The sequence below is a fragment of the Penicillium samsonianum genome (genome assembly GCF_028829775.1).
Source record: "Penicillium samsonianum strain IBT 33392 chromosome Unknown utg000002l_segment0_segment0, whole genome shotgun sequence".
NCBI lineage: Eukaryota > Fungi > Ascomycota > Eurotiomycetes > Eurotiales > Aspergillaceae > Penicillium > Penicillium samsonianum.
This window is the reverse complement of record NW_026643260.1, coordinates 3,596,677-3,611,446: the sequence shown is the minus strand read 5'-3', so window position 1 is coordinate 3,611,446 and position 14,770 is coordinate 3,596,677. Positions and strand designations below refer to the sequence as shown.

Sequence of the window (14,770 nt, the reverse complement as noted above, 5' to 3'; positions counted from 1 at the left end):
GACCCAAAAGTACAGAGGAGTCTATGCTTAATTTTCAACAGCGAATTTTCAACAGCGATGCGCCGAATCGCCCATTTCCAGACACCGAAAATAGAGCAGTAGAGTTGAGTCGACGGGGAATAGGGGCATAATGAATTAAAGATGTCCCCTGTGGTCGGGGAGAAAAAGAAAGGAGTATAAGAAAGACGAGGAGATGGGCTCAGACGAGGAGATGGGCTCAGACGTGGGATTGACTGAGACTCGACCTCGATCTCGATCGCTGCGACAAAGAGCGGCGACCACGGCTAGAGGGCGCGCGGTCCACTGGCGGAGCATGCTCGAAGAACGGAATCAGATCCGGGTTCTGGCTAGGGGGTGTCTTGGAAGTAGCGGAGTACTCGTTCAAGATACGGTCATCAGCAGCGGTATCCGGGTGCACTTCAATGCCTGGCTCGCGATCAAGACCGCTGTGAGGGCCGCCGTTTGTTGGGAAGGTGATGGAGTCGGGGTCGTTGTTGCCTCGCTCGATAGGAGACCATCCGGCAATACTACCGGCAACGATGCCTGCCATAGCAGCGGCTGGTCCAAACGTCGAGTTCGATCGCGACCGTGTGTTGCGTCTGGAACGAGACTCGGGGGTGGTCGGATGTGGGGTCGGGCTGCCGTTGTCGTTGTCGTTGTCGCCATTCGGTGTAGGTGGAGCGGAGGAATCACGCGAGCGGGAGCCACTGCGAGACCGAGGAAGGAATTCCTGAGGGTTTTGCAGCTTGTGGCGGATGTGTCGCAGACGGCCACCGCGGACACGCTTGATGAAGGCGAGGTGATCGCGAATTTCTTCCAAAGCGGGGTTCCATTCGTAATTGCGGTCCTCGTCTGAGATGACCAACTCGGGACCCTTGTTGCGATGCCAGAATTGGGGAACGAGCCTTGCGGCGAATTCATCCGGAATAAGACGAATGATCACGGCGATAGGTAAGGAGATTGCCCCGAGTACAAGACTAACGGCCCACTGCGAGCCTTCATTAAGACGCTTGACGGAGAAAGCAGCGCCACCAACAAAGATGATCAAAATTTGACCTCCAATAATGATGACCTGAATACCAATGAACCAACGGTTCTTCCAAATACCTTCCAGAATGTTGAGCCTGTTGTCAATACGACGGGAGTTGTACTGGTTGAAAATTTGCATAAAGACGAAAGTGTTGAAAACCACAGTCTGCAGATGGTCGTGATCCCAAGAGAAAATCTTAGATCCGGCGAAATTCAGAACGAAGGTTACAACCAGCTGATAGATGGACTGTCCAATGATCATCTTCCACATTGTCAGAGTGATGAGCGGGTCGGATTTCGATTCGGGTCTGCGGTCAAGCACTGTTGGCGTAGGAGGGTCTGTCGCCAAAGCGAGAGCGGCAAAGGTGTCCATGATCAAGTTGACCCACAGCAACTGTACTGCGCTGAGCACTGAGTCCTCACTATTACTAGCGACTGCAGAGACGAAGGTGAGAATGACGGCGGTGATGTTGACAGTGATTTGGAACTGAAGGAACTTCTTTACCGCGTCACAGACGGTGCGACCCCATGCCATAGCCTTGACGATGGATGAGAAGTTGTCATCCATGAGAATGATATCAGAGGCCTCTTTAGCAACTTCGGTACCAGTAATACCCATTGCAAAACCAACATCGGCATTCTTGAGGGCCTGGGCGTCGTTGGTACCATCTCCAGTGACAGCAACAGTCTCTCCAAGCTTTTTGAGTTGGTTGACCAGGATCTTCTTATCGTCGGGGCTAGAGCGGGCGATGACCTGGAGTCTTGGGATGATTTGGTTCATTTGGCGTGTGCTCAGCTTGCGGAATTTGGGTCCTTCAATGGCGATACCGCCAGGTGTGTAGATACCACACTCCTGGGCAATAGCCTTGGCGGTTACGATGTTATCACCAGTCACCATTCTGACAAACACTCCAGCCCGTTGACATGTGTACACTGCATCGGCAACACCTGCTCGGACAGGGTCCTGAATACCGAAGATTCCCAACATTGCCATATCCTTGAAGATAGGTTCGAAGACTGCCTGATTGCGATCGGTTTCCGCAGTAGGGGCCCCACGAGGCGGCCATTGATCGAAGTCACGGTAAACAAGGGCAATACACCTGAGAGAGCGGGTAGCGTAGTTGTTCATAATGTTGTCCAGTGAAGTCCTGTCCTCATCGGTAACAGGAGCCTCCGACAGAGAGTCAGTGGGGTCTCGGACAATGCGGGTCGACTTCGAGGCTAGAATCTCCGCAGCACCCTTAACTAGCATTCGGTATTTTCCATTCTCCATCTGGATCACGACTGCCATGCATTTGCGACCAGAGTCGAATGGGAACATCTGGGCGAGCTTTCCATTTGCTCTCGCTTCGCCAAGGACCCCCATTCCAAGGTAGTCCCTAGCGAAAGTCAAGAGAGCAGTCTCTGTCTTGGATCCAATGTACGTCTTGACTCCATCTGTCTCGCCTTCAAATGCGGTTGAATTGTAGACAATCGACTGGAGTAGGACATCCTTTACCGACGACGATAGGGTAGAGACAAAATCCGAAGGGGTGATTTCACTCTGATCATCGGACGAGACACCAGAATACTTTCCGAACCGAGACGTGGTGCCCAACGTCGCAGCCACTGCAGTCATTTTATTTTCCGTCAAAGTTCCAGTTTTGTCAGAGCAAATCGTGGTAGCGTTGCCCATAGTCTCGCAGGCTTTGAGATAGCGAACCAGGTTGTTGTCCTTGAGCATTCGTGTTGTGGCAAAGGCCAGAGCGAGCGTAACAGCCAGTGGTAAACCTTCAGGTACCGCGACGACGACAATTGTAACAGCAACAATGAAAATCTGCAGGAATGCTTGACCCTTGGCGTCCGCACCACCTTCGATGTCCTTAAGACGAACCAAAAATTTGATGAAAAGAACCACAAACAGCAACAAACCGGAAGCGAGACCGAGCTTGGCAATGTACTCAGCCAACTTGTTGAGCTTAGTTTGCAAAGGCGTCGTTTCGCCCTCCTCTTGAAGGGACATCATCGTCCGGCCGAATGTAGCATGCATACCGGTAGCAGTGACCAAAAAGGTGCCGACGCCCTCAGAGACCTTGGCACCGGAAATGATGAAAGGATCCATCTTTTTCAGGTCTTCTTGTTGCTCGATTGTCCGGTACACTTCATCGCCCGGGGTTTTGCGGAGAACGTCTGACTCGCCAGTAGCCGAAGATTCGTCGCACTTGAGGTCGTGTCCTTCGATCAAGATGCCATCAACTGGGACCATATCACCGGGTTCGAGAAGCATCAAATCGCCAACCAAGACGTCGTGGATGGAAATTTCCTCCGTTCGGCCGGATCGCGTTACCTTGACCTGTCGGTTCTCCTTCTTTTTGTTGAGTTTCGCAAACTGTCGTTCCTTTTGCCAGTCATTCGCTGCACCGACCGTAACCACGATAATAATGGCCACGAGAATGGCCAAACCTTCGACCCATTCAACGCCAGGTTCATCGGGATTTGCTGGATGGAGCGATTGCGGAATTCCCACCGCAAGTGAAACTGCGGCTGCAATCGTCAATAAGATCAACACTTTGTCGTTGTAGGCAATCCATGCAAGCTCCCAGATAGACTTCAATTTCCTCTCTGGGAGCCTATTATCTCCGTAGATACGTCTGCGGTCGGCGAAATCTTGTCCGCCCTGGGGTTCGATGGAGCTCTCGGTGGCGGGTGGTGGTGATGTATTCGGAGAGACAGACTTGGGTATATCTTTTGGTGAGGCAGGTGAGGCAGGTGAGACAATCTCGTCAAAGCTGACTGTTCCGTCAAGTGTCGTCTCATCAACACTCAAGCCACTTTTCACATCAGTTCGGAGTCCTTTTTCTAGTCCCCGCAGGCCTCCCAGCGCATGGAAGGCGCTAAAGCTCTTCGGGTTGAGAAGCTTGTTCAGCTGACCAGGGGAAAAAGCGAACTTGTTGTCCTCGACTTCGAACTCGGATTCGCGGCCCGGGTCTGGGGTCAGGGCATCCTCATCGTGTATGATGTCGTTTATGGCGGCGTTCTTGACCGAATCAGATCTTGATTCCTGAGATGTCGAGGGCACATATGTTTCGCCGCCGTAGGTGCTGGATGTTTGGCCGGTTTCATCCGACTCCAAGGAGTTGCCTCGGGACCGTGTTCCAGGGACAGAAAGGAAGTTCGAATGTGTCTCAGGCGCCTTCGTCTTGGGTGATGAGATGTTGTGGGGTGAGGTTGGCCGGCTCTCTCGGTCACGAGCTTCGGAGGAGGCATTGGAGCGGATCGAGGCTGTGGATCGCATATCCGTGGGAGAGCCACTGCCATTGTTTAGCAGTGCGGTTGTGTCGGGGGCATGTGCGTTATCGGTGTAGGTGTGTGATCCTCCAGAGAGGACTTGGATGGGAGGGGCTTCGATATCCGGGGAGTTCACGGCCGAGGTGTCGATGGTAATAGTCGGCGCGCGCTCTCTGCGCAGGGTTGACGATTGGCCTGGCTCATCTTTTGGGCGCGGGTCGGACATGGTGGAAGTGTCTATTCAATGCGCGATTCACGCGTGGCACCCAGGTTTGTAGATGGGCAGTTCATGTGGATCAAGAGAAAGTGTAGAGAGAACAATAAGAACCTCCCTAAACTCCTAAACTCCTAAACAAGGTTGAAAGTGAGGTAAGGGTGTAAAAGGTGTGTGAAAAACAAAGATAGGAGGCAAGCGGCAAGGTAATAATTGCCCCCAGCGGGAAACGTCGTCTCTGCTCTACCTATCCACTACGGTCGAGAACGCTATAATTCACTTTCATTATGGAGTATCGCATGTACTTCGTTTTTGCCCCCGTCACTTTCTCCACTATTAATGGTATCCGCTAGCACAGCCCCTGTGTTTTTGCAGTATACGTATATGATGTACTTCATATTTCCTATGATATTATAACATTCTTCTTGTCTACCATTCTACAAAAATTGGCAGGAAAATTCTTTACATTATTTACGTGGGTAAATTGAATAACGAATAAGGAGCAAATACCGCAAAGACCATCAATACCAAGCTATATAGCGCCTGCACTGCCTCATTTGCCAAGACATGAGCATGCCCGAGCTCCCGATTCGGCAAAATAGGGGGGAATATGGAAAAAAAAAAGAATTAAAAATTGAAAGGAATAGAACTTGAATAAAGTGAACAAGTTGGATATAATTTGATTAAAATGAAGACCAATGGATTACATTAAAGCCCAGACGTTATGTACTATCTCTAATCTAGCTTCTTAATATGCCCTTGACAGAGTGGTGACGTCCCCTATGTACGACTCGATGCGATCGACGTGTACGGAGTCCGACGTAGCATGTTCCAAGACTTGTTTTTTTTCTTTTGATCTGCTTGACAATATAAAATTAAACTCTGATTGCCGGAACTTGACGGACCAGAACATTCTAACTAACTGGTTTCTCATGCCAAGTAACTCGCCATTGGGGAGTTATAGCTCACACCACATAAACTCAGCCACACTCAGACCACACGATTGATCCTTGCTTAGGAGCACACGTCGTACGGCATGCTCTGTACATCAATGTAACTACATCAGAGTACGAGTACGATGGACTAAACTACCTCAAAATGCCATCTAAAGCTTAGAACTGTCACATGGGACACATAAGGCCTAGCTTGGTCCTTCTCTGCAAATCCAACTCGGCCGAATCGGGCAAATATAGCTTCGTTGTACGGAGTACAAGATATACCTCCACAAGACAAACTAGCCGTCAGCCCCTAAAGTAACACATGGAACACATAGCAAAAGATAAAGCCGAATCTGAAACCATATACGGAGATAATCCTCAAACTAAACCAAACAATCCTAATCCCAATGCCAACAACCATCCCGCCACCTCCCAAACACACAGAGCCCAATCAAAACCCAAAAGCCTCAAAAGCAGGAAATGTCCAACCCAACCAACAAATACGGCCTCACCGCCGTCCCAGCCTCAGCCCAAGACCTACTCACCAAGACACCTTACTACCCAGCACCAACCACCCCCCCCCCCAAACCGCAATCCCAGTCTCCGCAACCCCAATCCCAGACACCCCACTAGCACAGCGCATCAACGCCTATGCACGCACACACCTCCCCGAAGAGACATACAGCCACTCACGACGGGTATACCACTCCGGGCTCGCGATCAAACGCTAACAGCTCCCGATTGCAGACTGGGACTTCGACGATGAGACCTTCCTCCTCGCTTGTTTGTTGCATGATATTGGGACCACGGAGGCTAATATCACCCCCACCAGGCTGAGTTCTGAGTTCTTTGGCGGGCGTGTTGGCATTGCGCGTCTTGCAGAATGATACTCATGATTATGTCGGTGACGAAGACGGAGACGAAGACGAGGCTAATGTAGGTGCCCATGTTCGTGGGCGGGGAGTCCATCCGGCCACGGCCCCGCATGAACAGGCTGAGAGCGTCGCGGAGGCTATTATTCGGCATCAGGATTTGTCGCTCGTTGGTAATATCACGGCTGTGGGACAGTTACTGCAGCTCGCGACGATCTTTGGTATGTATATACTAAATGTTTATCGGTTGACGTTTCTACACGCGGTCTAGGTATTCTGTATCTAGATAGATATCTGTGTGGTCTATGTCACTGCACATCTTCCTGACACCAGATGACTGCCTCTCCCTTGTTGGCGATGTTTATGTCTATAGTTGTGTTTCAATGCGACCAATCCATATGCAGTGTTCTTTGATCAAGTAGGTCTCAGGGTTGATACTAAGGGCCTTCTAGCGGATGGGACAAGGCAACGTGATGAGAAACGAGGAACACGTAATGAAAACTGCAATCAAATTGATATTGCTGATGCATTCGTAGATGTCCTATTGACACGCAGTAGCTGTAGTAAAATGAAGTAACCTATCCTCCTTCCATGTTTGATCCAGTTTCGTTCATACCAGAGCCTCGCCGTTAAAAACTTAAAACCACTCAAATCCCATGCTAATGTACACAGAACAAATCGCCGCTAGATCTACTGCTCCCGGTCTGCGGACGAAACGATCCCAAGCCGCTTCTTTTCTTCTTCGGAGATCGTGACATCCCAGATCTTCAGTTCCTGGCCCTTTTCAAAGGTGGTGTGGTCCATTGGGGACTTGCGCTGGTTGGAGTCCCGGATGACCAAGGCCTTGCTCGACAAAGCGAGCACGTCGACAAGCTCGGCCATTCGTCGTGACTTTGTAAAGGCACGAGTGATGTGTTCGTAGTTTGCAGCCCAGATAGACACAATCATGCAGGATGTCAACAGGTCGTGTCGCTCAAGGGCGTGGCTGGCGTAGTACAAGGCGTTGTGCCAGTCGAGAAGCAGCTCTGGAATGTAGGTCGTCCGAATGTGTTCGAAGTCTTGTTCTTCCTCGGCTGTAGGAATCAATTAGTTTTGAGACTCGAATATCGCGACATCAAGTACATACCATCAGTAGATGTGGGTAGCCAGTCTTCAGCGACCACTGCTCCAACCCAATCTTCTAAAATAGTCACGCATTCGTTCATATCTTGACCCATGCCCTTCAAGGTGCCCGAGTCACGTCGACGTTTGGTCCTAGATTGATTAGTTTTGATGATGAGATGAAACAGGGAAAGTGAGGACTCACTTGGACATCTGCTCGTGCACCAATGCAAATTGCTCCACAGCATCAAACCCGAGAGCCAAACTCTCCAGATCTAGAACCCTATGAGCCTTGTAGTATGCCGAAACCAGTGCAATGTTGTGGGAGCCGGAAAGACTTCGCCGGTGGAGGCTGTTTCTCTTTGATTTGGTGGGGCTAGTTGGCGTAGTTGCCTCAGTATGTGCGCCCTCTTGCGGAGGCATCGAAATGATATCGGATCCGAATTTTTCAATTGAGATATCAGCCAACCGAATACGGAAACTCAACTCGCGAGCAGCGGCAAGCTTATCAGCAACTAGTAAAAGTTAGTTCGGCCGGATTCTCGATAACAGGAGGAACAAAAACATACGGAAGAACTTGCGGTACAGCCAGGATCCAAGATCACAGATCTTATCCCACTGTCCATCTATGTAGCGAAGCCACTCCAGACTGCGAATCATCCTGTCATCTTCCGGAGCGACAGAGGTCCCAATCAAGTCGGTCTTGGGTGACACCAATGCCCGGGAACCGTCAGGTCGTCGCAGCACTCTCGAATAGCCAGTGACTCCTCTAGAATGATCAATCGCAGAGACATGTTCCTTCACCCACGCCCATTGAACATCGAGAACAGTTTCCATGTCAATGTGATGTTTCCGCGCGAGGCGAACTTGCTGTACCTTCTCTTGTGGGTCAACAATTTCAATGAGAATCTTGGATAGAACTTCGTGTCCCATTGGCGCGGGGAGGAGGGACACGTAAAGTGGGACAAGATGGAATAGACCCCGGTCTTCCAGGTTGGCAATATGTCCAGCCACGATGACCGACGCCGTTTCAACGAAATGGGCATCCACGCGGGCGTAGCCCCTCGCACTGGCCACAACGTAGACATGAGCTGCAATTCTGAGAGCTTCTTCGTCATCGGCAGCTATGAGGAAAGATTCATCTACTGGCTTGCGCACGATCTCTGGGATAACAGAGGTATTCCCGTATTTATCGGCGCTCACTTGAGATACAGCGTGAGCCAGAGCAGTAAAGAATGTATCGTATCCTTTGCTGAGAATCGTGGCCTGGATGTTGCGGAAGGGATTACGGGCTTCGCCGCTGACCCGCTCATTGCCCTTGAGATAGACAAGGAACTTTTGAAGTTCTGCGTGCCCAGCGGGTTCCGGCTTGAATTCCACAGGGGTGTTGGAGGAGTGGCTGAGTTTCCGCTGGAATTGCTTGCAAAATCCCTGATAGCGTGAGAGCACGACACGGTTGAAGTACACGTAAAGGAAGTCGTCCCAGCTGCGGCAGACACTGGCTGCAGCATCGGTTTCGCCAGAAAGCAAGGCGTAGACCGCTCGCTGGAATTCATCAGTATTGGGGTCGCGTGTTAGCGCAGAGCAAGCGGTGCGCCATGAATCCTGGGATCGACTGTTCATCAAACGTGTGTGGCCATCGTCAGATGGGTATCGAGAACTTGCCGACTTAGGATCCACACTAGAGCCGCACAAGCTGACGGCCCTCCATCCTTCCAGACGAGCCTCTGCCCATTCACGAATCTTAGTCCAGTTCTCGCCCTGTCTAAGCATCTTCCAGCAAGTGATCCAAGTGGCGCGCTCGAAGAATTCGTCCTCCTTTTCTAAACCGTGCTTCTGACGAGTGATAGCATCGGGGTCGAGTTGAGTGACTAGCGGTTTCTGTTCGTCTTTGCTCAGAAGCGAGCGCGAGATTCCCGGGTCATTGGGCTCGAGAGGTTGTGGCCAAGCGCGCAAACGTTTGTGACCCTTGATCGATTCTTTGGTGCAAAGCCAACCGGTTGTCCACAATCCTTGACCCCTGTGCGATTGCTCCTCCATTTCCCTGATCAGGGTATCAAACTCTTGGCTTCCTGTCTTGGAGGTCTCCTCCAACCATCGCATGGCGACAACGCATTCAAGGCCATATTGGTCGGCATTGAGGAACTCTTCCCAGATCTCTCGATCGGTTGAGTAGCGGTGAAGGTTCTGGAAAGCTGTTTGTCGTCCTGCCTTGTAGCTAGCCCGGCTGGAGGGGTCGTCAATGCTGATTAGGTTGAGCAGGAGGCGCCAAGTATCGGCCTCAAGTTGCAATCGCCGTATCTCCTCGTAACTTTTGGTGTCTTGTGACCCGCTCGACCGCAAGCCTGTCTTCGTCCGGTCAACGGTCTGTTGGGTCTCGATTTCCTTGATCGCATTGTTCGCAATGTCGCGGTAGCTCTGTACGAGCTTGTAAGCTGCCTGGGCACTGTTGAAATCGTCGGTTGAATTGTCGCGCTTGAACTGATCCAGCTTATCGGCGAATGCTTCGATCTGGCGAGTGACGCGGTCAGCCGTCCGGCGAAGGGGGTGCAGTGCTTCCTGGGCGCCTGCGGCGGTGAACAGCGGGGTGTCTAGGGTAGTATTTAGTAAATGCGATTTAGACAAAGTAGATCTTGAGCCAACCTTGAGATTTGGCCGAGACACCAAAGGCAGGCTGCAGAGAGGGCTCGGGATCAGAAACATCGGACCCAGTCTCCGATACGGTGTCGCCATCCATATCTTCGTTCATGTCCTCATCTTGGTCTTCAGATTGGTCCTCCGATTGATCTTCCGAATTCATTTCCTCGTCCTCCAATTCTTCATCGTCATCGTAAGATTGTTGCGAATCATCGTCAATACTGATGACCTCGGGTTGTCTATGCGGCTGGGCAACCTATACAAAGGGTTAGGAGATAACAAAAAGCAAAGATCAAAGAACATAGACGCACCGGTGTGAATGCCCCAGCGGCCGAACGAGTTAAAGGCGCCATGATGGGAGACTTGGTTAGAAGGGAGGAGAGAGAGTCCTGAGGAGCTCTGTGGAATAAGTTGTGTTTGTCTCTTTTGGTTTTCGCGTTTACAGACTAACCCCGAAAGGGACTAGCGGCAACCTCCGAAGCTATTTCAACGAATTTTCGCCCGCGCCCTTCTCTCTTTCTTTTCTTTTCTTCTCTAATGTCTATAGGCTTTCATTAGAGTCTCGGTATGAAAACTCAATTTTCGTACAGGTCCATGAGGCCTCTCTGCGTGCTCACGATTGTCTTATAATAAATGCAGTTCTTCAATTAGCCTGGTTTCCTCCATATGGAAACTCAGACCGCAAAGGAATTGTGACATCCACCATTTTCGACATGGGTCACTTGAAGTCTAAAAAACAAATTGTAATAGTCTCACTGCTTCTCTGATGCTTGAGCTCGTTGCTTCATCTTCAACCGAAGCAAATTTGCTTTAGGGCAGCTGAGGGTAGATGCTTGGTCACCTTGCTCTTGGTAGAAGGCATTGCAGCATTCGTACAAAGCATCAATTTGTGCCTGGCATTTGTCCTCATTAAAGGAGTTTTTCTGCAAGCAATCTAGCTTCGGTTAGGCCTTTTTTGGTGGAAATGCTATAAATTGGACAATACCTTGAATGGCGCACTGTTGCACTGTCAGTAAGAGCTAGCAATACCACCTGGGCACTCTAAATGGACGCTTTTAGGACAGGGACACATACAGCACGCGGTTTGCAGGGTTGATCGTGCGACAGATCTTGCTTTAAATTACCCTACAAGGGTCTCAGCATCTAGCCAATATGCCCACAGTGATAAGTTTCATACCATAATGCAATTATCAAAGACTGTACTCAGTACAAAAGCGTTGTAGACACACTGTTCCTTGCAAGTGACGAAAGTGATAGAAGAGCCAAACGCAAAATAGATTCTCCGCCTTCAGACCGTGGGGCGAGTGCGCTATTCTGCCGCCGCCGCTGATCTCTCTTCTTCCTCTCTCTTCTAACCTCACCATTTCCACAACCTTCATTATCTCGCTTCTGCGCTTTCGTCTTCTAGGTGAGTACCTCATACTTCAGTTGTGCCCTGAAAACGGGTTGAAATCGTGATCTAACCATCTTTGAATCCTTCAGACATAATTCAAAGCCCCGCTCGAACAGGTTCCTAAACTCGCTTCTACCGTTGTAAGCACTGCCTCGTTGCCATTTCGTGCTCCATAAGAAGTTACCGTTTAACGAAATCTCAACCGCAATAGTCATTCATAATGTCCGACAAAGAAGGAGCCGCTCCTCCTACTGAGCACCTCAACATTAAGGTGACCGATAACAACAACGAAGTCTTCTTCAAAATCAAGCGCACAACGCAGCTGAAGAAGCTCATGGATGCTTTCTGCGAGCGCCAAGGAAAGCAAATGTCCACTGTTCGCTTCCTGTTCGACGGCACCCGGGTTCGCCCTGAAGATTCGCCCGAGACTGTACGGCCATTCCCCTCTTTTTCGCCATCCATTGGTGTCTGGGAATTTTGAAACTAACTTCAAATAGCTCGATATGGCGGACGGTGATACCTTGGAGGTTCACCAGGAGCAAATCGGAGGTTGCTAGACGACAAGCGTGGCATGCTAGAGTCGCACTTCCCGACGGAACCGAGGCTTGGGGCGACATACGTGGGGGGAATACGCTAGGGCTGATGGCCAGGAGTGGATAGAGATCCTCATTGACGGCCCGTGGGCGAGGGGCGGCGTTCATACTGCTTTTTTTCTTATGAATGATGAATATCAAAGGTCACCTAGTCTTCTCTGAGACTTTGAGGGTGCTTTTACTATATTAAATTTCCCTCGAGGTCAACATGACCGCATCGCGTAGACGTAGTCTAGTTTGGTCCTAGGCTTTGGACCTAGGACTGAGAAACCAGAGCTTGCGCCAAACTAATGGATACTTTCTTTATACGCGAGCGCAAATGCCGCAATAGCTTGTCTCGATCTTTACAATGGCTCATGAGGCCTCGATGCAAGTTTGCGCGTCGAGATATACTGACTAGGTCCTCCTATCACCAGTGGTCGCCTCAAGCAACGAGTTATCAAATAATCGATTCCAGGGTCAATTGATTGACCACACCTGTTCTTCATGGGGTAGTAGAGTCCAAGTCACCATATGAAACAACAAAGAGCCACCTGTTCATTCGCCCATGATAATTCACCACGCAGAGAGAAAACATATATATAAACAAATACAATCCAACAAATATATATCTACACATAAATAGAGGGCCAATCGCCTAATATAACCAAAAAGTTCCCCCCAAAGCCACCTAACTGTTCCAAACAGAAGCCTTCATCTTCTCCTCCTCCTCTTTAGCCTTAGCTTTCTCCTCGCGCTCGCGATTCCGCCTCTTAATCTCCTGCTCCTTAACCGAGCGATCGTAAGCGCGCTGCTGCTCCGTCCGCTTCGGGGCACGAATCCCTAACGCACCGGCAATCAACCGCTCCGCAACAGCAGTCTGCTTCTCCGGGCGACGGGCAGGAGCGCGCTGCGCCGAAGCAGGAGAAGCAGCTCTCGCCGTCCACGGGTTGGAGGTCTGCGGGGAGATAGGTGTCGGCGGGGGATCTAGCGGTCCCTCTGCACTGATGGTTGGCGAGAGCACCGATACAGCGTCTTCGTCGTGGGGCTGGGCTTCCTCGGCTTCCTCGGCTTCCGGGGCGGAGAGGTCTGCTTCGTCTTCCCAGGAGTCTGCGACGGGTTTGCGGGGTATTTTGGGGTTTGATTTGGGGGTTGAGGTCACGGCTTCTGTTGGGAGTTTTTTCACGTTTGGTCGGGAAATGTCTTGTATTGGGCCCTTTTCACCTAGGGACAGGTTGCGGAGTGTGGATTGGAGTTCGGCGCTTGGATCAGACATCACTGGAACGTGGGGGTTCGGGTGTAACGGGCAATAAATATACAAGAGGGGGTGGTTAATGGTTAACAAGAGTATTAAGTATACAGTTCAATTTAAGACAGGATTGTGTCTGCTCGAAATAGAATCAAATGGCGTCAGTGCTGGTGGCATCCCTGGTTTTGATGGAGAACAAAGAAGGGCTAGACCTTTCTGGTTCGGCTTTGTGCCTCAGGATTGTCAGGCATCAATAACTATGCTCTTCTATTTTTATTTCAGGGATAATGGTAATCCAACCTGTGTATAATCAAATTCATAAGATCTTCGATGTGTTTATACTGTTTATACCAAGTACCTAATGCCAATTCCGCATTTAACCCCTTACGTCCGAAATAGCAAAAGAAACCGGCTTATAGATCATTTCCCCAGTTCGGTAGTTATATGGAGCATCAAACTATTGGCAACCTGCATCAGAAGAAGTGATATGGCAATAGGAGTGTCACAATGCATTAAGAAAGCTTAAAAAAACTGATCAGTAACATTTTTGATACTTCGATCTCTCATCTATCTATAAATCCTCTCCAAACCCCTGATTTTCCCTCTACCTCCAGGTACCATCATCGTTCATTTCCAAAGATCGAATTGCAGAGCAACCATATTCAAAATACAACATGAAGTACGCCATTGCTACCATCGCCGCTCTGGCCAGCTTGTTCGGCCAAACCATCGCTTCAAACAATGTCTACGAAATCGAGTCCGCACGCTCTGGAGATGTTTGGGGAATTAAAAACTCCGTCGGCGTCGAACATCAGGTTGAGTTGGTACACCCGGAAGGCAATGAAGCCGAGCACTGGCGTCTAGTCTCCTCCGGTCCCGACTTCTTCATCCAAAATGTCTACACCCAGGGGATGCTCTCATGCCCGGAGGAACATCAGTGTGTAGTGGACACCCTTGGAAACAACGCGCAGCTTTTCACAGTGACCAAAAATCCCGACTATACAGTCAGCTTCCACCCCTCGGGAAGTCCGCTGGTGCTGTCAACTGGGGAGGGTAATGAGTTGGAGGCCAAGCATTCGGATCCACATGTTGATGCGGCCTTCCGTCTTCGTCCAATCTAGAGCGAATGTGAGTCGCTATATTTACTTTGTCATTTGAACCTTTGAGCATCAATCTAATGCTTATCATTGATATAGAAACCGGATGACGCGAGTCTTGTTCCTGATTCTATCTGGGGTTGGTGATGTTTCGTCTACAGAGTTGGGAAGATGGGGGATACATATTGACAGGAAAGCATATAACTACATAATACCATGTATCCTACATATTACATCAAGTCATGTATGTAGTTGTGAAGTCAGGTCTCACGAGTTCTTTTGTTAGCCTCAAATACGAGGTGTCGGCAGTTCAGCCCCGCTTCAGCTTGAATAACTTAACTCCTTTGGATCTGGAGATGATTGGTGCGCTTCATTGGAAGGCTGAAGCTGAGCCCCAAAAG

At 50.0% G+C, this 14,770-nt stretch overlaps 8 protein-coding genes across 8 annotated transcripts; 3 read left to right on the top strand and 5 right to left on the bottom strand.

The window, feature by feature from the left end:
* Nucleotides 1-217: 217 nt before the first annotated feature.
* Nucleotides 218-4,522, bottom strand: pmcA (putative P-type calcium ATPase; the record flags this gene model as incomplete). Its single annotated transcript, XM_057275976.1, has 1 exon — nt 218-4,522. The coding sequence occupies one exon, from the start codon at nt 4,520-4,522 to the stop codon at nt 218-220; it is 4,305 nt and encodes a 1,434-aa protein (XP_057140614.1).
* Nucleotides 4,523-5,855: 1,333 nt separating this feature from the next.
* Nucleotides 5,856-6,179, top strand: N7471_003255 (putative urea hydro-lyase/cyanamide hydratase; the record flags this gene model as incomplete). Its single annotated transcript, XM_057275975.1, has 1 exon — nt 5,856-6,179. The coding sequence occupies one exon, from the start codon at nt 5,856-5,858 to the stop codon at nt 6,177-6,179; it is 324 nt and encodes a 107-aa protein (XP_057140613.1).
* An 88-nt stretch (nt 6,180-6,267) lies between these two features.
* N7471_003254 (uncharacterized protein) lies at nt 6,268-6,474 on the bottom strand (the record flags this gene model as incomplete). The annotated part of the gene is made up of 1 exon (XM_057275974.1): nt 6,268-6,474. The coding sequence occupies one exon, from the start codon at nt 6,472-6,474 to the stop codon at nt 6,268-6,270; it is 207 nt and encodes a 68-aa protein (XP_057140612.1).
* Nucleotides 6,475-7,010: 536 nt separating this feature from the next.
* N7471_003253 (nucleoporin Nup84/Nup107 family protein) lies at nt 7,011-10,411 on the bottom strand (the record flags this gene model as incomplete). The annotated part of the gene is made up of 6 exons (XM_057275973.1): nt 7,011-7,393; nt 7,447-7,574; nt 7,627-7,936; nt 7,991-10,012; nt 10,065-10,314; nt 10,370-10,411. 6 exons carry the CDS (start codon nt 10,409-10,411, stop codon nt 7,011-7,013), a joined length of 3,135 nt encoding a protein of 1,044 aa, XP_057140611.1.
* Nucleotides 10,412-10,810: 399 nt separating this feature from the next.
* Nucleotides 10,811-11,238, bottom strand: N7471_003252 (uncharacterized protein; the record flags this gene model as incomplete). The annotated part of the gene is made up of 4 exons (XM_057275972.1): nt 10,811-10,992; nt 11,044-11,056; nt 11,133-11,183; nt 11,236-11,238. The coding sequence occupies 4 exons, from the start codon at nt 11,236-11,238 to the stop codon at nt 10,811-10,813; spliced, it is 249 nt and encodes an 82-aa protein (XP_057140610.1).
* A 433-nt stretch (nt 11,239-11,671) lies between these two features.
* Nucleotides 11,672-12,008, top strand: N7471_003251 (SUMO family protein SMT3; the record flags this gene model as incomplete). Its single annotated transcript, XM_057275971.1, has 2 exons — nt 11,672-11,881; nt 11,949-12,008. The coding sequence occupies 2 exons, from the start codon at nt 11,672-11,674 to the stop codon at nt 12,006-12,008; spliced, it is 270 nt and encodes an 89-aa protein (XP_057140609.1).
* A 706-nt stretch (nt 12,009-12,714) lies between these two features.
* Nucleotides 12,715-13,299, bottom strand: N7471_003250 (uncharacterized protein; the record flags this gene model as incomplete). The annotated part of the gene is made up of 1 exon (XM_057275970.1): nt 12,715-13,299. One exon carries the CDS (start codon nt 13,297-13,299, stop codon nt 12,715-12,717), a length of 585 nt encoding a protein of 194 aa, XP_057140608.1.
* A 647-nt stretch (nt 13,300-13,946) lies between these two features.
* Nucleotides 13,947-14,393, top strand: N7471_003249 (uncharacterized protein; the record flags this gene model as incomplete). Its single annotated transcript, XM_057275969.1, has 1 exon — nt 13,947-14,393. The coding sequence occupies one exon, from the start codon at nt 13,947-13,949 to the stop codon at nt 14,391-14,393; it is 447 nt and encodes a 148-aa protein (XP_057140607.1).
* Between the last annotated feature and the right edge of the window lie 377 nt (nt 14,394-14,770).